The sequence below is a fragment of the Dermacentor andersoni genome, chromosome 2 (assembly GCF_023375885.2).
Source record: "Dermacentor andersoni chromosome 2, qqDerAnde1_hic_scaffold, whole genome shotgun sequence".
Lineage (NCBI taxonomy): Eukaryota > Metazoa > Arthropoda > Arachnida > Ixodida > Ixodidae > Dermacentor > Dermacentor andersoni.
In genome coordinates, this window is record NC_092815.1 from 82846672 (window position 1) to 82869894 (window position 23223).

A 23223-nucleotide genomic window follows, 5' to 3' on the forward strand; every position below is an offset into this window, starting at 1 on the left:
TCGGTCGGTCGGTCGGTCGGTCGGTCGGTCGGTCGGTCGGTCGGTCGGTCGGTCGGTCGGTCGGTCGGTCGGTCGGTCGGTCGGTCGGTCGGTCGGTCGGTCGGTCGGTCGGTCGGTCGGTCGGTCGGTCGGTCGGTCGGTCGGTCGGTCGGTCGGTCGGTCGGTCGGTCGGTCGGTCGGTCGGTCGGTCGGTCGGTCGGTCGGTCGGTCGGTCGGTCGGTCGGTCGGTCGGTCGGTCGGTCGGTCGGTCGGTCGGTCGGTCGGTCGGTCGGTCGGTCGGTCGGTCGGTCGGTCGGTCGGTCGGTCGGTCGGTCGGTCGGTCGGTCGGTCGGTCGGTCGGTCGGTCGGTCGGTCGGTCGGTCGGTCGGTCGGTCGGTCGGTCGGTCGGTCGGTCGGTCGGTCGGTCGGTCGGTCGGTCGGTCGGTCGGTCGGTCGGTCGGTCGGTCGGTCGGTCGGTCGGTCGGTCGGTCGGTCGGTCGGTCGGTCGGTCGGTCGGTCGGTCGGTCGGTCGGTCGGTCGGTCGGTCGGTCGGTCGGTCGGTCGGTCGGTCGGTCGGTCGGTCGGTCGGTCGGTCGGTCGGTCGGTCGGTCGGTCGGTCGGTCGGTCGGTCGGTCGGTCGGTCGGTCGGTCGGTCGGTCGGTCGGTCGGTCGGTCGGTCGGTCGGTCGGTCGGTCGGTCGGTCGGTCGGTCGGTCGGTCGGTCGGTCGGTCGGTCGGTCGGTCGGTCGGTCGGTCGGTCGGTCGGTCGGTCGGTCGGTCGGTCGGTCGGTCGGTCGGTCGGTCGGTCGGTCGGTCGGTCGGTCGGTCGGTCGGTCGGTCGGTCGGTCGGTCGGTCGGTCGGTCGGTCGGTCGGTCGGTCGGTCGGTCGGTCGGTCGGTCGGTCGGTCGGTCGGTCGGTCGGTCGGTCGGTCGGTCGGTCGGTCGGTCGGTCGGTCGGTCGGTCGGTCGGTCGGTCGGTCGGTCGGTCGGTCGGTCGGTCGGTCGGTCGGTCGGTCGGTCGGTCGGTCGGTCGGTCGGTCGGTCGGTCGGTCGGTCGGTCGGTCGGTCGGTCGGTCGGTCGGTCGGTCGGTCGGTCGGTCGGTCGGTCGGTCGGTCGGTCGGTCGGTCGGTCGGTCGGTCGGTCGGTCGGTCGGTCGGTCGGTCGGTCGGTCGGTCGGTCGGTCGGTCGGTCGGTCGGTCGGTCGGTCGGTCGGTCGGTCGGTCGGTCGGTCGGTCGGTCGGTCGGTCGGTCGGTCGGTCGGTCGGTCGGTCGGTCGGTCGGTCGGTCGGTCGGTCGGTCGGTCGGTCGGTCGGTCGGTCGGTCGGTCGGTCGGTCGGTCGTGCTTTCCTGGAACGTTACTGGTTCCACCAGCGCTTTGTTCTTGTTCGTGTGTCTTTCTCCGTCGCTCTTTATTTCGCCGTTGCTAATTATCAACCTGTACCAACCATCCCAATTTACCATTGTTCTAAATGCGACGAGGAGTAGCCGCTGCCACTTAGAGGCTGCCTTAATTTCCCTAATTTCGTATCTCTTAGCGAACAAAACAAAAGCAGAACAGCTCCCCAACGCCCCTCCCTTCCTCCCCCCCCCCCAAAAAAAATATACAAGAAAGAACACAAGAAAGAAATAGTCGTTGAGCAAGGAGCCAGACGGAAGAGAGGCTGATTTGCGTACTTACTCTTCCCCACCCACATCTCTCGCTCCCCGATATCTCCCGCTTTCCGTCGAGCGCGCGCGAGCAAGTATTTGGGAGAACAATGGAAACGCATAAGAAAGAACTCGGACGCCTGGTGGGAGGGGAGTGATGGAAAGAACTATACGCTATAGCTGTGGCCACAGATGATATGGAGCCGCTCTCTTGGCGCCCGTTCTCCTCGCGCAGACAGCGGCAGCTCGGTTGCTCCTTGCGGACTCGAAAAGAGTTCCCGCTATAGCGAGTACGGCGCACGCGCAAGAGAAACGACTCGGATCGCTCGCTGGGTGCTGTTGGCGGGATAATAACGGTTACAATAATGCGAAATGACGCGCCTGCTGCCTCTGACAAACACGAATGGCGACGGCCGAGAGCATGCGGCAGAGACAGACTGGAGCGCGCTTCGGAGATGTATAAGTAAAGCTGACATGCAGATAAGGAAAAGAAGGCGTACATAATGCATAAGCGAATGCGCAAAAAAAGAACAACAAAATGGAAAGAAGGAAGGATTTCGGGCGGGCCTGTACTGTGGACAAAGAAAAGAAGAGAGAGAAAAAGAACTGTAGACACGCGGGGAAGAAAAGAGGGGAACGGGAATGTAGGAATATGCAAGAACGATGAAAGCTGCAAAAGTGACGGAGGTGGAACATAGACTGAAGAGTGCGTGCTCCTCGCCTGGCGGTGAGAATAAGAAAAAGAACACAGTAAAAAAAAAGGAGCGGCAGAATATTCTTGAGAGAGTGAGGAAGCCAGCTAGGGAAGAATAGTCTGGTTCCGGGAACACAGAGCTGCACGTAAGAAGATGCAAGAACAAAAAAAAAAGAGGCACATAAGAATACGCTTAAAGAGACGCTCGAAAGCAAGAACCGTATAGCGCGTGGAGCCGAGGGCGCATTTTGTGAATGCGAAACGAGAGAGGTCGACCCCTCCTGACTCATGCTCTTCACGGCGGCGGCCGACGGCGTCGCGCCGGCAGTCGAACGAGCCTGGCATCAATCTGAAAGCGTATAATGGGAACACTGACGTGAATACATTCGCTTCTTCTGCTCCCGCTGTCTGCTATTGGCTTAGCCGCAAGACACGCCTGCCTCAGTCAGCGATCCTGCTTGTCTACTCGTCGCGTCCGCGCACCGTATTGACTGCCATGACTGCCAGTCATTTTTCCGCTTGTTTATATATATTCGCGGAGTTTTCTTATGTCTTAACTTGCTTTTTTGTCGCCGTGACTGAGACGTGTCGGTTAGAAGCACCCCTGAGCCGTTAACGCAGCTACTGAGTTAGGCCCAGACTGACCTTATTTATTTTAGACTACAGTGCTATAGACATAACCTTGCACTGTTCTTGCGCGAAGCGCAAGCTTGAACAAGCAAATTCTCCTTGGGAAGATTTCAAGTATTTCGAGTACGTTCATTTTTTATATGATCGTGTCGCTTGGTTGTACCTTTCATAACAGTGAGTGAGTGAGTGAGTGAGTGAGTGAGTGAGTGAGTGAGTGAGTGAGTGAGTGAGTGAGTGAGTGAGTGAGTGAGTGAGTGAGTGAGTGAGTGAGTGAGTGAACTATTTCTGTAAAAGAAGTTTTCGTTCGTCTGTACGGAACATTATAACAATGACTTGGAAGAGTGTCATGTTCGATCGTTGCCTGGGCTGCGGAAGACGCGCTGCTGGGTTTATTTTATTGTTTGTTTAATCATTTTTGCCCAGCGTTGCGTGTAATATAAGTACACTGTTTCCCTGTTTCGCCACTTCTTTCCTTAATAAATAAAAAAATAGATAGGCGCAGATTCAGGGAACTCGATCATATAAGCAATAAAGAGTGTTCTTCCAGCGCTAAAGCTGGACAACAATGCTCGTTTCACAGTGCGCTCGGCAAGGTGCACGATTACAATGCATGTTTCTTTTAACTGCCATTATAGTGCACAGTTAGTTCAATCATTAAACTCTCCGATCCCTGAAGACTCGCTGAAATAGAATACATCAACTACAGCAGCTGCTACTGCGGCACAAATACAGTACATAACTAATACTGTGCTATTCCAACTGCTGGAAAGCATGATTTAAAAAGAAGTAAGAGAGATAATTTTGCATTATCAATTTTTGTACTACTTGAATACATCTCTTTATTCCCCGCTGCCTGGGCGTTGATATTAATGCTGCTTGGTGTGACTGCTTAGTTGAATTAGACTCACCTGGTAGTAACTAGTCGACGCCTCTGCACAAGACAGCCCTGGGCATATCCAGTTTCACAGCCCGGATACCTAGCGCAATAACTAAGTCAAGCGTTCAGTGCTCCGAAGGGCCAACGAGACAGAACGCCTATAAGAAGTACTAAACGCAGAAATGTAATTCTCGTCGTAACGAAGCAGAAGAGGTCATCAACTGCAGACCAGGTTCACACACAAAAGAAATGCAAAGACGAAATATACAAGAATACAAACACAAGGCAAGACAGAGGGAGATCAAAAGGAACGTAGACGGTATAGCGCGCCACGGCAATTAAACTGTTGCAAGTATGACCGACTACGCCATACTGAACGAGAGAACAGAACCTCATATAAAAAGAACTGCCCGTTAGGTAGCGCTAGAGCTCATTACAGAGTTGCGCCATCATGGTTACTTTCGAAGAACCGTTTAGGGATCGATTGCGAGCGACGTCGCAAGCGCTCCATCTGACTAACAGTAACCATGCCTTCTTCTTCTTTTCCCCCTTCTGCTTCCAGATAAGGATAGCAGGCAAGCCGGCATTCGTATCCGTTATGACAGTTGAAAGAAATGGCGGCAACCATACTGCGTCAGTGTGCCTCAGATTTCTTTTGACATTTCTACCTCCTCTATCAACACGTCGAATGAGTCAGCACTGACGAAAACACGCGCTTGCAACATTCGTATCTGGTGCAGGCTCATACCCGGGCTAAGGGTCATCTCGCAAGCCGGGTCTCACTGGTCTAACGACATTGGCCGCTTGGCGTCGCGCCAGTTGGCAAAGTATACTACGCCATTAAGAGCTCGTTAAAGCGTGGACCCACTCGCGTCTGAGGGGATGGCAGAGCGGCCGCACAGAACGCGTCCGCGTCGATGGGTTCCCCGTCTTGCGCGTTATCAGTAGTAAGATGTGCCCAGCAGACCAGGACGTTGGGAAGTCGATCGACAACAGAACTTGCCACCCGTGGGACAGGTGGAATCCTATAAAAGGAACGAGCGAAGTTTTTTTTCTTTTTACTCGGCGAAGCGAGGCCCCTGCAAGCAGATATAGTGTATCAGGCCGCAGCGATCGTAATGTTCTCCTGTAATGATGCGCATGCTACGTTCTATGATAATAAGATAGCCACTGTTTGCTAACTACAAACAGTGGGCCTTCATCCTACGTGACCGCCGCGCACTACGATTCTCGGCTCCACGGACCCTACATATTTATATTGCCAAATTCGACCTAAATTTGTATATTTATTCATTTATGTCATTCGGCAAACTTTTTAAATACAAAAGAAATAAAGATGTGAGAAGCTAAGGACGGTGATAAGGACTGCGGAGAAAGAAAGACCGATGTATGAATTAAGGACTGAATGGAGGCAGCTTATATTATGATTTAGATAGAGAGGGAAGAAAAAAAGCTGTAGTTGGGAGCTTCAGGTATAATGTTATGAAGCACGTGATGCTACATATTAACGTACCAGAATATGCGCCTCAGGGTAAAGTAAACGCAACTGACGGGCCACTGAGTTGTGAAGATAAGATTAAGAAATTGGTAGTTATATTTTGTAGTCCGCAGTCTCATTACAGGGATAACTTGAGTCAGATGAAAAATAGGGACGCCAGGGAGGTTAGTCAATGCATAGAAGGACTGGCTACCCCATGGGGATAAGTAGAATATTTGTTCCAAATTCACCCGTGACGATGTTGCCATGTGACTTGCGCACAAGTGGCATTGCTGGAGAAATGTGGCGCCATGTTCTGCTGACGCAGAAGCAAACAAGCTTATAAGCCACTCCGCGATAAGTGATGCGTTTCTGCGATTTCGCCGAGGCAACGGGAGTTTGCGGAGGTTCGTTTCCGTTGTTTAAAGCGCAACACGACTAAAGTCCTTCCTTCAGAGAGGCCTTTTTCTGACAGGAAGTTCGCAACGTTTAGCCATTAAGCTCTCCAACCACGAAAAGTTGACACAACTACATCAAGTGAAGTGGCATTTCCGTATTGATTCCTTGTTTTACTTTTATGAGCATTTTGCGCGTTGGCAGCGGACAGAGAAAGGGAGAGAAAGCGAGGTACAGGAAACGCGACGTCTGTTGCTATTGGGGATTGTCCATTGTGGAAGCTAAAGCGGTGTATGGCCAGTCGCAGGCATTTTCGACCCAACATTCAGGTGACACCACGGACGCACACTTTATGAAGAAATCGCAGATGGCAGTTTCAAAGCGCGGCCGCAAGATTTTCAACACAGGAGTAATGTGCAGTAGAGTTAAATTAAGTTGTAAGCTTATTGTAAGGTTATATCTTTTCGTAACGTTTCTCTTGTCACGTGCACCTAGGGAAGTTAGATGTGGAGAAACTTCCCGGCTAGCTTTACAGAGGACGTCATTGTTTCGTAACAGCCTTTATAGTTTTAGTCGTCTCTGTGTGCTTCCGTAATGGTGTATGTTTGCGCGTGTGTATAATCTAACCATGTCGTCAACGATGTCGGGCAAGATTAAGCAAAATCAATCACACTGGAGGAACAGGTGATTGGCCTATGTCCCAAGAAACAGTGTGACATTTCGGGATCCTCGGACGCAATTTCTGCTCGTTTTGGAGAATATGGTCAGTGGCCATTTTTACAGTGTTGACACAGCGTAAAGTACTCATATACATTATAAGCATAACTTCCGAGAATAATAATAACCATCAAATACTGTGTGCAGGCAGACAACTTGAAATCAAAATGTCTTCGTGGGCTTAATGTTGAAGTAAGCAACAGTCTAGAATACCCAAGTAGCTGCGCAGCACGAATGTATTAATAACGGTGAGAATCGGTAGTAACAAGATGATGCAACTGTATCGACGTAAATAGCTTGCAAGTTGGACTCTTCATCTTGTATACTCTAGTAGATTACATTTCTTTCTCACTTTACATGTCCCTCGTTTGTCATCTAAGATTGTATTTTTTTTATACGATGCGTACGTCACTCTTTTTAGAGGGCTTATATCGAAGCTCTTGCACAATTTGCCCTTTGACGAACTTGTTAGGAATTTGAGTGGTATCGACTCGACTAATACGTAACGTCAAAAATACTGTTATGCTCTTGAGAACTGAAAGGAAGGTGCTGCCTGCTGTGTGGACCTAAATGGAGGACCAGGAACTACTTGTGTTGAGTCTGTTCTTAAGCTTCCTATTGTTGCTTAGCTAAGTTACTTTTCTTTCATCCCACTGTAACCCTAATATAAAGTAGTTCCGTTGAGAAATTTTTACAGCGAAGCCCATAGTGCCGCTTGAAGCACTCTAAATTGTTATATGTGCGTTTTCCCGGTGTTTTGGGAGAACTAAGTCATTCACCGAGTTCATGTCTGAAAAAAAAAAAAAACAGATGAGAAAGTGGGGGGGGGGGGACATAATAAAGGCTATGTGCGTGCCACCATTGAAATGTGTGGTTTTGTTGGTCTATTCAATCGCGAAATGAAAATTCCTCAATTTTTTTTTTCTCGTCGTCATCTTTGTTGTTTTTGTTGTTGTTTTTGTTGTGTTTGGTGGCAGTAATGGGGATGGAGTGTCTGGCAGGCATCACACCTAATGAACGCCTTGCAGGACATTGTTATCCGGCAGATAATAGACAGTTTCAGTGCAGCGCTATGACGATACGTACGCAGCACACGCAAGTGCTTTGCAGAACGTAGGAGCGCGTGTCGCGTTAGGGCTTTTAGTACTGCGAAATGCCTACGTACGTAAGCGGGCGAGCGTTAGACACCGGGCGCGTCCGCCTGTACGTCGAACCGTCGGTCGAACTGGACGCTGTTGATCTCGCTAACGTGATGCAACGTGTGGGCGTGTTCCCGCTTCGTCGAACTATATTTAGGCCTTTAAGAGGCTCTACTTTTAATACGGATGAAATACACGAATCACGCCGAGAAAAATAAAAACAGAGTACATGCTTTCTGAGGCTTGCACGGTCATTTGTGACGAACTGCGCCAAAAGCAGGTCGATCCTTTCGCGCAAACAGCACACACTGAACACTTTCTCAAAAACAAAACTGCTATTTTTGCTATGCATTCCCTCCGTGCAGGATCCGGGAACGGCTTCTGCGCGTTCACTTCACGCCGCAAAGCCAAATCGTACGCCATTGAAAAGTACAGCTTTCCGCTGGTCGCCTTTGACGCTGCCATTTTGGGAAACTCCTTTGTCTCGCGCTCTCCCGAACAAACGAGAACCACGAGAGCAGCACGCGAGGCTCCCTACGTACACACGCAAGAATCGGATGCGTCCGTACGCAGCGGCCGCGTACGCATCACGTGCCGTTCGTGTTGCGTTCTGCACATGCGCACTTTGCAGAACGCAGCGATCTTACGTACGCAACGCCGTTGCGTACGCTACGTACGCAGTACTAAAACTGTCTAATAATAAGCAATAGATAATGCAATCTCAGGCAGAAAGAATGAAAATGTAGACTCATATTTGCGAGCACACTCAGCAGAAAGTAAGCGCAGAAGCCGTTTTGTCACCCAGTTGTTGTTTTTTTCTTTAAATGTAGAAAAATTAGATGGTAGTGCTCTCAAGGGCCAGCTATCCCAATATCCCAAGCACACTATCCAGACAAGAATAAGGAAGGGAAAGAATGCAAACAAGAATAAAGTATTAATGTGCACGAGATACGCGAACAGAAATAACAAGCACACCAATAGCTGCGCTATGCCGGTACCAGCACCAAAAGCACGGTCCACGACTTGGGACGATCATCCATCACGATGGAGGGGGTGGAGTCCACACGATATTTTGTTTAGTATGTACGGTACATGCATATTTGTACATAAATGAGACCGCAGGATGAACAACACGTCCGCGACTTGAAGACATTGAAAAAAGGAAAAATGTAGAGCAGGCAGATCGAGGTATTATCACTTAACTATGCGTTCGTTTCAAATAGCTTTTCATCTTTTTTAAAGAAAGAAAGATATAAGAACCTGTCTTTAAGCAATCATCCGCCTCGACAACATTCCAGATGCCGTGACGCTAAGCGATCGGAAGTGATCTTCTGGAACGTCCTTCTTTATCCTTTTTCCCCGTGTTACGTAAGGCAAACCAAGCAATGTACAGCGAAACGTTATGAAAGAAAGAAAGAAAGAAAGAAAGAAAGAACTGCAAGATGCGGTAACAACCATCTTCCGCGCCATCTCTCCCTTGCTTGCACGAAAGCATCGCTTACCGGTGAAACCGTAATTGGGCGAGTCACGGAAACATCCATAACCACTGCTTCCGTCTTGGATTCCCGTCTGTCCTCCTCTTTCCAGGAGGTTCACTCGGAAAAACAGAGGATACGAGAAAGGATTCCTTGAACTTTCCGCAGTATTTTTTATCCTTTTTTTATTTCTAAATGTATGTGCGATTATTTTATTGTTGTGAGCTTCTTACTTGTTTCTTTTTTTTTCTGTCGGTCTCAAATTGAGTACTGCCATTGCTTCAGGAAGAAGCTCATGTTAAAATTAGCAACCAAATCGTTACAAGTCCTACTGCGGCATTAGCCGTCCCACCGCATTTGTTGCAGACCCGGGAATCCGACGCGGAAGCTCTTTCAGCAAACAAGGAAATAATGATACGAATGTGAATATCATGGCGGCGCGAGTAACTGGCCGCTACAGCAAGAAACTAGGACCGGTCCCGTAATGAAACAATTCTTTCTTCTCTACATGAGTATATACCTATTTAACCGCTCAAATGGTATCCATCGAAAGCTTTCGAGTGAACGAAGTTATCATATCGGCTTACACAGGCCTCGTACCTGGTGACGAGAACGGCACGAGATCTCGCGAGGTCATTATTGAGCGCCTGCAATGTCATTGAAAGCGGTTCGTAGCAGAATGCGGCAAAATTCTACAAAGGTTCTTTATTTCTAGAAAATGAAGCTGGTCTGCTTTCGAGTAAAACTCTTGCTTGAGCTATAGTTGGTTCATGCTTGAATTAGTAAAGGCAAGGCGCAGAAGACCAGGACTCAAGAAGAACACCAACGACAGGACCGGGCGCCACTCACAACTAAAGGTCCTGACCCCCGTTGCTGTCGTTTGTGTTCTTCTTCAGTCCTGCTGTTCTGCGCCCTGCTTTTGAACTTGGCGCGCATGACCGCAGTGCCGGTATACGTCAGCATGACGCAAATCACTGAGGTACACAGCAAGATGGAGACGTTATTATTATTATTATTATTATTATTATTATTATTATTATTATCATTATTATTATTATTATATTCTTTTTGAGCGAAGCTTTCTTTGCTCACCATCCCTGGTTTCGAGTGGCCGCTGTCTGCTGCTGTGCGGATATATTTGACGGGCCGCGCCTTTCCCACGACATACGTACGAAGGTTATATTGTGCGCCGAATGTAAATACTCGCAAAAAAGCTTATGTAACGCCTTTAGGCTGAGCGAAAAAGTAGTACCAGCTAGCGCACCGCTGTTTAGCACAAATAAAAGAATCGAATTTGGTGTTAGCGTTCACATTTAGGCATTGCTTGCGAGCAATGTATTACGAATGTAGTAGATCAACATAAACATTGCATTAGATTACACGTTGCATAGGATGAAGCACAATTGTACACATTGCCGTTAGTTGTATAAGATTTATTGCAGAACTAAAGCTTCGCTTGACATAGATTCCAACATGTGCGTTTTATCTGTTTTTATAATGCAGATATGTAATTTCTCAATCCCGTTCATGTTCGTAGTTTTCTTCAATGTCCCTTTAATGATCCTCATAGCCGCATATTTTACGATGCAAACGTTTCTTTGCAGACAAATTCAGGCTCAGAATGCAGTCAATCAGAATGCAGGTCACTGCGTGATGCACGTTTAAGCGATTAGAATCGACTGCCTTGTCTACATTTCTTTGCATTCTTTGCGCGATTAGCTGTTCTCGAGAGACGGTGTTTCAGCGCTAGAGCACGTTCAATAAATTGGCGATTCACTCTCCAACCCGGTTATGACGTTGGTCGGCTCCAATTAATTACTCTGTCTAGACAGGCACTGCAGGCTATAGCCGCTGGCGTTGAATTTCATCGCCGCGAACAACAGCACCCTGGATTAGCAGACGGAATCGCTAGTCTGGTCAGTCATTTTGATGAGAGTTTATATGCGCAGATTGTTCATACCTAGAATTTCAATACTTATGAACATGCAGAAGACCAGCGTCCGAGTACACAACACTTGTCACGGAAGAAGGTTCAATATTACCACTTTGGGGCACCTGGCAATCATGATAAATATCGACGCCATGGCGAAACAACCACGATGGCGATGGTAAATAGCGGATGGAACTTACAAAATAAATGTTATGAATTCAAGCCCCGCAGCCCAGCAATAGTGCGAACACGGGCGTACAAAGTCATCGATTATTAGGGGAACCAAGTTCAATCGAACTCGCGCACGCTCTCCTAGAAGATCAAATTCATGATGAATGTATACAGAGGAATCCCTTGTAAACAGACAGGGTTCGTATTCACAAAAAAAAAAGTCTTAAGCTCGCATTGTTTGCCAGAGAAAATTTCTGCCAATCCCGATATATTAACGAAGGCCGCAGTACCTTGGCAAAGCGTACTTAAGAACGAAAAGCATTGCGAATTCTACCCCAGCTGTTTAAACATCATACGGGTCGCATATCTTATGCAATAAATTTGCAGGAACAATTGAGGCGAATCGTATACTATACTTACGCGGCATCGCCCCTGGGAGTGGTCGATCTCCGTATTTCGCCGTACACATTGAAATTTAGATTTAGAATTTAGTTTCTAGTGCCGTTGCTCTTTTCTTGACCATCTTGAACTAGGGTACAGAATTTGAGCACTCCATCGATCCAGCGTTAGAGGGATGCCGCTATAAGGCCTGCTGAATGCTAACGCCAAACTTTTTTTGCGGACGCATACACCGAAAGAGCTCCGTGTTATGCGATGTGGAGAGGCATTCTTTCGGAAGGGGGTAAGCCAGACTCTTACCGTTTCTTCATTGCACTGAAGTAAGTTATCGCAATAGCAAATAGAAACAAGGTTGCGCAGGGCTCCGTAATTCAATCTGTCGCATTTTATGCACCTCCTCCCCTCCCCCCTCGCCGCGAGCGACTCCCTCTAGAGTGGCAGGAACTTGCACTGGGTCAGGACGGTCGACAATGGCTTTATGTCCTGCGCGCTTTTCCGTCACAAAGAACCTCGTCTGCCTCCTTTAGCTATAGCGCAACTGTCTGCTCACTCTTCTTCAGCTTCAACCCAACGTACTTCATCTTCTTCCTTGTTGAGTACAAAATATGGGAAGTTTGGCAAAGGAAAGTACCAGCTATACCAAAATAGTGCTCAGAAAACGAGAAAAAAATTAGTAATATTACAAGACATGGCCGAAACAAAACTGTCGCGAGATAACAAAACACTAGTGAAAGAAGTCCGCTGATAACGAAGAAAATAGCTATAGGAGTGCAAGAAATATACAGGAGTGAACAGGTCATGGGGACATATAAACAAAAATTTTAAATGCACATGAATTACTATGCATCGTTCTGCACATTGTACGACACAGTTGTGCAAGTTATGCGCGCAGACGGACGGACGAAGATGGAAGACACTCCCTTTCCTATTTGGTAGTCAGCTTTACCGTGCAACGAAAGAGATACCCACGCGTCAGGTCGACGAGCACGGACGCCTCGAAGGGTCCGCCAATGATGTTGCTGGTCTCGCAGCTCAGCTCCATGAGTAGGTCATCGCGCGTCAAGGTGTCGATGACGATGGAGCTGCGTACCACGCCGTCGAGGTCGCGTGAGCCGGGGTCCGTCTCACGCATCAGCTCGGCACCGTCACGACGCCAAGTCACCGTGGGTACTGGCACGCCTGCACAGGAGACAACACCGTTTTTTCTTCTTTTTTTTCACGCAAGAGCAGTATAGGTTTACCACAGCAACGTTGGAGGAATCACCGTCTGGCCTAAAAAGTTGAGCCGGTCCCGAAGGCAGTGCACTTTAACACGGCGTCTCAGAGCACTAGCTATCGTGAAGGAATCAATGCGAGACACTCGAACTTGACGCACGCGCCAGAGGTTTCAAAGACTTTTGGCACGAGAGAAACATGCGTGCGATCGGGGCCTTATGTTAGAGCTTTGGGCTGCTGCGCAGGAAGACAGAGGTTCGGTCCCACCAACAGTCACGTATTTATTTATAGCGTTATAGGCGGACTTCACCAAATGTGGAGATATCTAGCACAAAAAAAAATACTCGAGGTGCTGTTTGTGTGGGCGTTCAGCGTACGCGAGCGCGTAACGAAATCGCAAGTTAATCTGCTGCACTGGCTCAGTGACTGTGGCGTTATGGCGCTGAGCACGAGGTCTTGAGTTCGATTCCTTGTCGCGCTGTGGGATAGATCAGATTATAGGACTGAATGTTGGGCTAGTTGGTTTTGCGTTCTGGCTATAGTAACTTAGTTACCAGTGTTAGAGTGCTAGACCAACTGCCCCAACAGCCAGTCATTCTGAAGTTGTCTGTGTCGGTTTGTGTTTGTCTCTTTTTTTTTTCACCCCCCGTCCCCATCTCCCCGTGTATAGGGTACCAAACTGGACGAAGTCTGGTTAATAACCCTACATTTTCTTCCTCCTCTCTCTCTCTCTCTCTCTCTCTCTATATATATATATATATATATATATATATATATATATATATATATATATATATATATATATATATATATATATATATATATATATATATAGCGCTAATTTACCATAGTTACGTTTAGATGCGCTTTAAAGAAGTCCGCGTGGTCAATAAATCTAAGACATCTTTCATAACCAATTGACTCCGTCGCGGCGTTAGACTCCTCGAGTCAATCATTTTCGCGCAACACCGAAAAGAACAACGACGTAGGAATATCCTTAAACAATGTTCAAGTTCAGCTGTGCACAAGATATACCAATGTATTTAGCAAAAATTTTACTCAATTTTTGAAGAGAGAGCAGAGAAAGCTTCTCAGCTTTTTAGCTAAGATCATCCGTAGAAAACAGAGCATTAGGTGAAACGTGATTATGTCTTCACTGATACATCATCTGCGCTATAAAACATCAATATGATAACATATTACAAAACAACCTGATGACCTATACCTATGTACTTTACAAGAAAATGAGTTTCTTTATTATTATATGATGTTTAAAAAATGTTGGCGCCTTTAATTGGGGCCGATTATGCCTTTTCAGATATATACGCGCAAATAATAAAGGCCATAGAGATTAAAAATAAATCACATAAAACTACACTGAAACTGAAAGTCAACTCATATAAGTCGAACATTGAGCCTTAAAGTCCTGTCACATGAAACACAGAAATACAAAGTCCTGTCGCGTAAATGCTCTAAAGTCAACAAAAAGTCCAGGCACACACCTACACTAAAGTTAGGACGCATACGAAAACGTAGAGCTTCTTCAGATGTGCGGGAGATCCCATGCTGAACAGGGGATGAATATGCTATTTTTTTATTTTGTAATAATTAACTTAGAACCCACTATGAGATTGCGGAATTGAAGCCAGCCAGTCCTCAAGGCATGTCCATCAACTATATATTAATACCGGGACTACCGACAGTGCAAAAGCACCAGTCAGAAATTTTGCTGCGAAATGCACCGGAATTCCATTCACCACTTTCCCAGAAAGCCTTCCATACACCGAGCGCGACAAAAGTGGGCAGCACACCGGTGCATTTCGCCGATGGCTTTGTGGGGGAGTTTCTTTAAAGCTGTGACAATATGGTGAGTGCCAACTAAATGAACATGCCTCGGCCCCGAACGCTTTTAATTCCACAATGCCAACATGCGTGATATATCATTTGATGAAAAAATATTTGTGAATATGAGTACACAATATTGTTAATCGCTGATTCGCGCAATATAGAACGTTTTATTGTGCGAATATAGTGTCGGACAAAAAGAGTGAAGTGTCCGCCTCTGTTGCACTGTTTTTAGGAACTACTTCGCTAAATAAAGACGGTACAGTGACGAAAAGTAGTTAATATTTTATCATATTGTGAAGGTTTTCCATCGCTCACGCTGTGGAATCCTAAACATCGTGGTTCAAACACACGATACACTGTGTCCCAGAAGAATGAATACATGAAATACCATTATCAATACAGCAACCTGACAAAAAAAAAAAAAAGACGTACACCAACTAAGTAAACTAAAAACAAGACGTTTTGGTTTCCTACGGAAGCCTTGTTCACAACGGGCCTTTTTTTTTCAGTTTTACTTGGTTGGTGTATACATGTATTTCTTTGTGATGTTTCATGCCGAGCAGATGGGCTTTCGTCGAGCTCTCGATTAATACAGCCACCTATTCATACTTCTTCAGGCGAGCAGTTCAATATGCTGCTCTAGACCTTTCTCGTTGGACAAGATCTTCGGACCATGGTCTCGCATATCACAGCTGCAGAAGGCTCACTGCATTCGGGGTTCGTGACCTCAGAGCCGGGCGTCACATCGAGGGTCGCACTCTCTATCCTACGCCGCCGGTGCGTCGCGTAACGGGTAACTACGCTACCGGGCATCACACGGAGGCCAAGCGGGCCCACGCCATCGTCCGAGCCTTCTTGACGAGGGTGGCTTCTTCCGTGATGAGTGCGAGGTCGAGAGTTCCGAGAAATTGAACAAGGGGTTTATTTACATCATCATAATCATCATCATCATGGTTACGCCCACTGCAGGGCAAATGCCTCTCCCTTACTTCTACAACTAGTCCGGTCATGTACTAATTGTGGCCATGTTGTCCCTGCAAACTTCTTAATCTCAACCACCCACCTAACATTCTGCAGCCCCCTGCTACGCTTCCCTTCCCTTGGAATCCAGTCCGTAACCATTAATGACCATCGGTTATCTTGCCTCCTCATTAAATTTCCTTCCCATGCCCATTTCTTTTTCTTGATTTCAACTAAGATGTCATAAACTCGCGTTTGTTCCCTCACCCAATGTGCTCCTTTCTTATCCCTTAAAGTTACACCCATCATTCTTCTTTCCATAGCTCGCTGCGTCGTCCTCAATCTGAGTACAACCCTTTTCGTAAGCCTCCAGGTTTCTGTGCCGTACGTGAGTACTGGTAAGACACAGCTGTTATGCACTTTTCTCTTGATGGATAATGACAAACTGCTGTTCATGATCTGAGAATGCCTGCCAAACGCGCCCCAGCCCATTCTTATTCTTCTGCTTATTTCAGTCTCATGATCCGGATCCGTGGTCACTACCTGTCCTAAGTAGATGTATTCCCTTACCACTTCCAGTGCCTCGCTACCTATCGTAAACTGCTGTTCTCTTCCGAGACTGTTAAACATTACTTTAGTTTTCTGCAGAATAATATTTAGACCTACCCTCTGCTTTGCATCTCCAGGTCAGTGAGCCTGCATTGCAATTGGTCCCCTGAGTTACTAACCAAGGCAATATCATCAGCGAATCGCAAGTTACTAAGGTATATTCCATTAACTCTTATCCCCAATTCTTCTCAATCCAGGTCTCTGAATATCTCCTTTAAACACGCTGTGAACAGCATTGGAGAGATCGTATCTCCCTGCCTGACGCCTTTCTTTATCGGGATTTTGTTGCTTTCTTTATGGAGGACTACGGTGGCTGTGGAGCCGCTATAGATATCTTTCAGTATTTTTACATACGGCTCGTCTACACCCTGATTCCGTAATGCCTCCATGACTGCTGAGGTTTCGACTGAATCAAACGCTTTCTCGTAATCAACGAAAGCTATATATAAGGGTTGGTTATATTCCGCACATTTCTCTATCACCTGATTGATAGTGTGAATATGGTCTATTGTTGAGTAGCCTTTACGGAATCCTGCCTGGTCCTTTGGTTGACAAAAGTCTAAGGTGTTTCTGATTCTATTTGCGATTACCTTAGTAAATACTTTGTAGGCAACGGACAGTAAGCTGTTCGGTCTGTAACCTTTCAAGTCTTTGGCGTCTCCTTTCTTATGGATTAGGATTACGTTAGCGTTCTTCCAAGATTCTGGTACGCTCGAAGTCATGAGGCATTGCGTATACAAGGTGGGCAGTTTTTCTAGAACAATCTCCCCACCATCCTTCAACAAATCTGCTGTTACCTGATCCTCCCCAGATGCCTTCCCCCTTTGCATAGCTCCTAAGGCTTTCTTTACTTCTTCCGGCGTTACTTGCGGGATTTCAAGTTCATTTAGATTATTCTCTCTTCCGTTATCGTCGTGGGCGCCACTGGTACTGTATAAATCTCTATAGAACTACTCAGCCACTTGGACTATCTCATCCATATCAGTAATGATATTGCCGGCTTTGTCTCTTAAAGCATACATCTTATTCTTGCCTATTCCTAGTTTCTTCTTCACTGTTTTTAGACTTCCTCCATTCCTGAGAGCACGTTCCATTCTATCCATATTTTACTTCCTTATTGTCGATTAACTTGGAAAGTTCTGCCACTTCTATTCTAGCTGTAGGGTTAGATGCTTTCATACATTGGCGTTTCTTGATCAGATCTTTCGTCTCCTGCGATAGCTTACTGGCATCCTGTCTAACGGAGTTACCGCCGACTTCTATTGCACACACCTCAATGATGTCCATAAGATTATGGTTCATATCTCCAACACTAAGGTCCTCTTCCTGAGTTAAAGCCGAATACCTGTTCTGCAGCTTGATCCGGAATTCCTCTATTTTCCCTCTTACCGTTAACTCATTGATCGGCTTCTTATGTACCAGTTTCTTCCGTTCCCTCCTCAAGTCTAGGCTAATTCGAGTTCTTACCATCCTATGGTCACCGCAGCGCACCTTGCCGAGCACGTCCACATCTTGTATGATGCCAGGGTTAGCGCACAGTAAAAGGTCTATTTCATTTCCTCCACGTCCACTTTCGGCTATACCGCTTGCGGAAGAAGACATTCCTTATCCGCATATTATTCTGTTCTGCAAACACTACTAATAACTCTCCCCTGCTATTCCTAGAGCCTATGCCATATTCCCCCACTGTCTTGTCTCCAGCCTGCTTCTTGCCTACTGTGGCATTGAAGTCGCCCATCAGCACAGTGTATCTTGTTTTGACTTTACCCATCGCCGATTCCACGTCTTCATAGAAGCTTTCGACTTCCTGGTCATCATTACTGGATGTAGGGGAGTAGACCTGTACGACCTTCAATTTGTATCTCTTATTAAGTTTCACCACAAGACCTGCCACCCTCTCGTTAATGCTATAGAATTCCTGTATGTTACCAGCTATATCCTTATTAATCAGGAATCCGACTCCTAGTTCTCGTCTCGTCTTATTTACTTAGGGGAGGGCAACTTTTATACAGAACAAGGAGTATATATATGTATATTTTTTCTCACGCTTTTATTTTTGTCACGCTCTTCTTTCCGTCTTTACTTCCCCTCTCCCTTCCCCTAGTGCAGGGTAGCAAACCGGAGGTGTTAATTCCGGTTAACGTCCCTGCCTTTCTCTCATTTGCATCTCTCTCTCTGTAGTGGCCGGAGCACGGGGCGCAGTACGTCGTTCTCGTAGCCTGAACTACGTTTCATGGCAGACTACATCTTTTGGGGGAAGCACGTCAGTACACGTCAGCACACGCTCATTGCATCGAAGGTGTCCGCTTTCAGTGAAGTTCACTTTCCTAGGTGAGCAGACTAGGGAATCTGATGACTGCGTCTCGGCCAGTCATAATCGTCGAATCGTTCGCAAAATACCTCCATGACGTCGCACCGTTCTTCTGGACTGCACCTCCAGTACTGTGCAATCTCACGCATATGACACAACCACGTGGCAATCTAGAGCCTGATGGCGACGCCTTTCCCACGGAAGACGTTGGCCCCTCACATCAATTAGTGGGCTCTGCGTGACGGTCAGCTTGCTGCGACCTGCGAAGTCTCGTTACCGCGTCCACAGGAACTCGGTGGTCAATGTCACTTTGTTGACCCCTTGCAGTCTATGTCAGGCCTCGCCGCTGTCTGGGCAATGCTGGTGGGGCGCATTGTGAGCTTCACAAAGCTGATTCGTCGCAGGAAGGCAGGGGAGGCTCGAAGGTCGCTGACCACGCTAGCGGATGGTAACAACACAAAGAGCGCCGTTTCGATTCCTAATGGAAGTCGAGCCCATGATCTTTGGTGTTAATGAATGCGAAGTTAACTTATAGAGAGGTAATTAAGGCACTCAAACCCCCAGCTTTTGGTGGGAGTGGAACCCATGACCTTTGTTATTAATGAAGGCGACGTTAATTCGGGTACAGTTAATTAAGATATAGTTAAGGCACTCAAACCCACGACCTTTGGTAGGAGTCGAATCCTCGGTCTTTGGTGGGAGTTGGGCCCACCACTTTTGATGATAATTAAGGCAAACTTTAAAACTGATGGTAGCGCTAAAAAGGACGGACACGCGGTGAAAAGACGACACGACGACGAGGAAAGGCATCACCAACTATCCCAGCACCAAGTTTCATTGAATTAAGGCGAAGTTAATAGGTGCCGGTAATGAAGATATAGGTAATTAAGGCTCTCGAACCAACGCCCTTCGGTGGGGGTCGAACCCTCGGCCTTTCGTGTTAATGGAGGCGAACTTACTTAAGGCACAGTTAAGATAATTAAGGCACTCGAAGCTACAACCATGGGTGGGAGTCGAACCCTCGACCTTTGGTATTAGAAGGAATGACTACTCGAAGTACACTAGGCGAATTAAGGGGGATGTGTACGTCATGTGTCCGTCCTTAGTGCATCGGCACTTGAGCATTCGCCTTCAAATCATCTTAGGGATAACATAAGAGACCCTGTGAATTTTTTTTTCTCTCTCTGGGTGGATGACCAATAAATTGAAGAAAAAACTGTACTCTATTTTCAAAGGGCACGTTATTTTCCGTTATTGGCTTTCTACTTCAAATTGGGGCAGTAACACACAAGGTGGTCAATTTTCTCTTCGCAGTTGCAGTTACCACATGCAGGACTGTCAGCTATTCCCATTAGCGTTGAATAATAACAGCGATTTGGGCAAGTTGGTCCGAGTTTGCCGCATGATTTTTGCGCAGGGAAACACTGAATTGCAGGAAGAAAATGACAGTAAAAATAACGAAGGGTTAGCGAAAGGAGGACAAACAAAGTGCTCGTGTTTAGCGCCACAATAAATCACGTGCTGAAGATAAGCTTTCGTAAAGGCGACACCTACCACAATCGACACAGAAGATAAGCTTCGCGTCGGTGCAGTCAGGGCGGAGGCTCGAGTTGGAGCGAAGCGTTTAGCCTCTGCAGTCTGGTGCGCCTTATAAGTCCGTTATTCCATTCGGCTAACGTGAGTGTGCGGGCCAGCAGGCGAAACTGGCTCGTAGTTTCTGTCCTGGAGAGTGGAATCGGGGTGCAGCGGTCTTGTTCGCCCGATGCCCGAGTAGCCTTGTCTGCGTCAACATTTCCAGTGATACCACACCGGCCGGGCATTAATTGAAACGAAGTACCACGACCTTCTTGTTTCAAGTGGTGGTTAAGTTGCGCGATTTCGCACGTAAGTTGGTCGTGAGTTTCATGTCGCGGGAACGACTTGTAACGCCGGCTTTGAATCGCAGAAGACTGCATTTTTCCGGGACTCTGTGCGCTTATCATATGCAGTGCACCACAGAGAGTCGCAAGCTCTGCAGGTGTAGACGTAGGGACATAGGAAGTCTTGAAGTAAGAACGAGCAGTACAGAAGGAAAAAGGCGAGAGAAATTCATATGGCGTTTTGATAGCCGGCGTGAAAGAAATGCAGTGCCTAAATATTCTTCAGCACATGGAACTAGAGAGATGGTGGGAAGTTGACATTCCTGCTGTTGCCCACATTTTTATTATTATTTGGTCGGGTGTATTTACCCCATCTAGGGCTGAGAAAAAGTAGCACTTACCTAAATATGTGCTGTTTTTACGGTCTACTTTCGTCAAACTTTAACCGAAGTACCTAATGCTTTCAATGAACTTACGTTACTTTCTTCGTTCCTTCCGTACTTCGTTCGTTCGACACAGATTTCATCATTTTACGATATTCTTTTCTGGTATGCGCAGCAACACAGGTCATCTGATTTTAATAAACGCTCATTCCTTCGCTCAGTAATGAATTTTTGCATTCATTCATTACTTTGAGGCAGCAGCTACGTCACCAAAAGTGCTTCACCGCGTCATATTTAGAATAATTGCTTCTTACGGCTTTCTTATAGGTTATCAGAGCCTCTCATTGATTAAAAAAATATTGTTTTACTTATTTCCTTATTCACTGCTCCTCGCCTATCGATGCGCTTGAGGCACAAAAAAGCAAGAGCGCAACAAATAAATAAGAAAGAAACAGACCGCAACGCATGGTGTTTACAAACTTACCGAGAATAGTAGTAGACCGCAGAACGCAATTTATTGCTATCGTGCGATATTTCTCGTGCCAGTTGTGCATTTCAGGGAATCGATGCAGGATCTCTTTCACTTACCGTGTCCTGATAAATTGGTTTAGGCGGCATGCGTTTGGCAATACGAATAAGAGGGTCAGTATAGTGCAGCTGCTTCCCTACTTTTTTATTTGTTTTCCCTTTTTTGTCATTTTCTTTTCTGTTCGCACCACCTGTACTGTTTTCGAGGACGTCTTCTTTGCAGAAAAACAAGACCGCTGTAAACTGCGACATTTTTGTGCAATGAAACACGGATGCCATGAATTGAGCAGGCGTTTATACATATACATATATGTATATATATACGGTTCTGTGATTTTACCTCCCCTCGCAAACAAACCTACAAACCCGCGGCCGCACATGACTAGCTGTGTCCTAACTGTAACACACATTGCACGGCATTGATTCAGCGTCGCATGACAACGTGACTTGCGTTGCCAACAACAGTCGTCTGTGCGAAAATGTGTTCTCCACTTCTCTAGCGCGTCAGCGCCGACTAGAGGGATTTGCAGCGTCTTGCTCGAGAAAAAATAAAAAGGAACGTGCTACGTCGTTTGAGTCAAGCAGCATAGAAAACATTTCGGTGCTTTATTTTGCAGGACAATACTTCCTCTCAAATAGGAAAGTAAGCAATCAAACACGCGAAAGAACAAACAGAAAAACAAGAAAATAAAGAAGCAAGCACGCGGTCAAACAAAGGAAATTCTTCTGTATGCTCTGCTCCAGCTCCCTTTTGTCCATCACATCTCTGTGCCTGCATTATTTCATCAGTGTTATATTCCTCATCCGTTCACTTCCTCGTCGCAGACGGCATTGCGGCCTCGTGTGCGTGTTTTCGACTCTGCATACGCTTCTGTGTGGCAACTCAGTTTGGTACGAATAGCCTTCGCCTTTTATAGCTATCTATATTGCTTGTGTGTGTTTCGGACTGTGTTGTGCATTGCTGGCCTAAGACGTTGTTTCTATATATATGTATGTATATATATATATATATATATATATATATATATATATATATATATATATATATATATATATATATGTTGTTAAGAGGCGTTATAGTTCAATTGATGAAACGCCCAGATAGCAGAGCACCGCTGCGAGAGGACACAGGGATTCGGCAACAAAGGCGCAAGGCTTCCAGCCGCTCGTTGTCGTCGTCTTTCTCGAAGTAGTGCCTGCGGCTCGTTCTTCTCAAGTACAACATATATATATATATATATATGAACGAGAACAAAAATAAACGAAGGGCCTGATTTGTATTAGCCATATCATAAGAAGCCAACAAACAATTACACCAAGGACAACATAAGGGAAATTATTTTTACTTATTATATGAATTAAAGAAATTGCAAGTCAATAGAAGTGCAAGTAGATGAAAAAAAAAACAACTGGCCGCAGGTGGGATTCGAAACCACATCTTCGCATTACACTTGCGATTCTCTTGCCAGTTGAGCTACCGCGCCGTTTCACCACCTACTTTCTGGGGTATTCGTGTTTTACTACTAGAACTAATCCTAGGAGTGTTAGACAGGTTCACCACTCATAAACCTAGGCGGCGGATGTGGAACATCCTTTCTGCCGTAGGGGTCACGTGTACGTGATATATATATATATATATATGTAGCTGTTACTGCTACCCGAAAAGCGAAAAAAAGTAGCCGTCACAGTTATTAAAGGGAGACTACGCGTGTTTATTTTATTTTTATTTCCATAAAAAAGAAAGCAAGGAACGAAATGAACAAGCATGCCGAAACCTTGCTTTTTTTAAGTACTGTTTGTACAGAAGAAAATCGCTTTTGCTTACTTCCTGCATTTGACAGCTAAGTGCGAGGGCCGTACTATCGTGAGCAATATGAGCAGGAACACGCGAGCGCGTGGGAAATAGCCTTGAAACCGACGTGGGGCGATGCGTTGCGGCCGCTGTAGGAAACAAAGTGGAAAGGGCGCCGCGGTTCCGC

The 23223-nt window shown here is 46.6% G+C and overlaps 1 protein-coding gene across 1 annotated transcript in view; it reads right to left on the reverse strand.

Annotated features, from left to right (window-relative positions):
• Positions 1-23223, reverse strand: part of LOC126541755 (hemicentin-2-like) — a 317951-nt gene that overhangs the window by 127725 nt on the left and 167003 nt on the right. The window contains exon 4 of the mRNA XM_050188683.3: positions 12501-12710. Within this exon, the coding sequence (XP_050044640.1) occupies positions 12501-12710 (210 nt within the window). The remainder of the gene's footprint in view (positions 1-12500; positions 12711-23223) is intronic.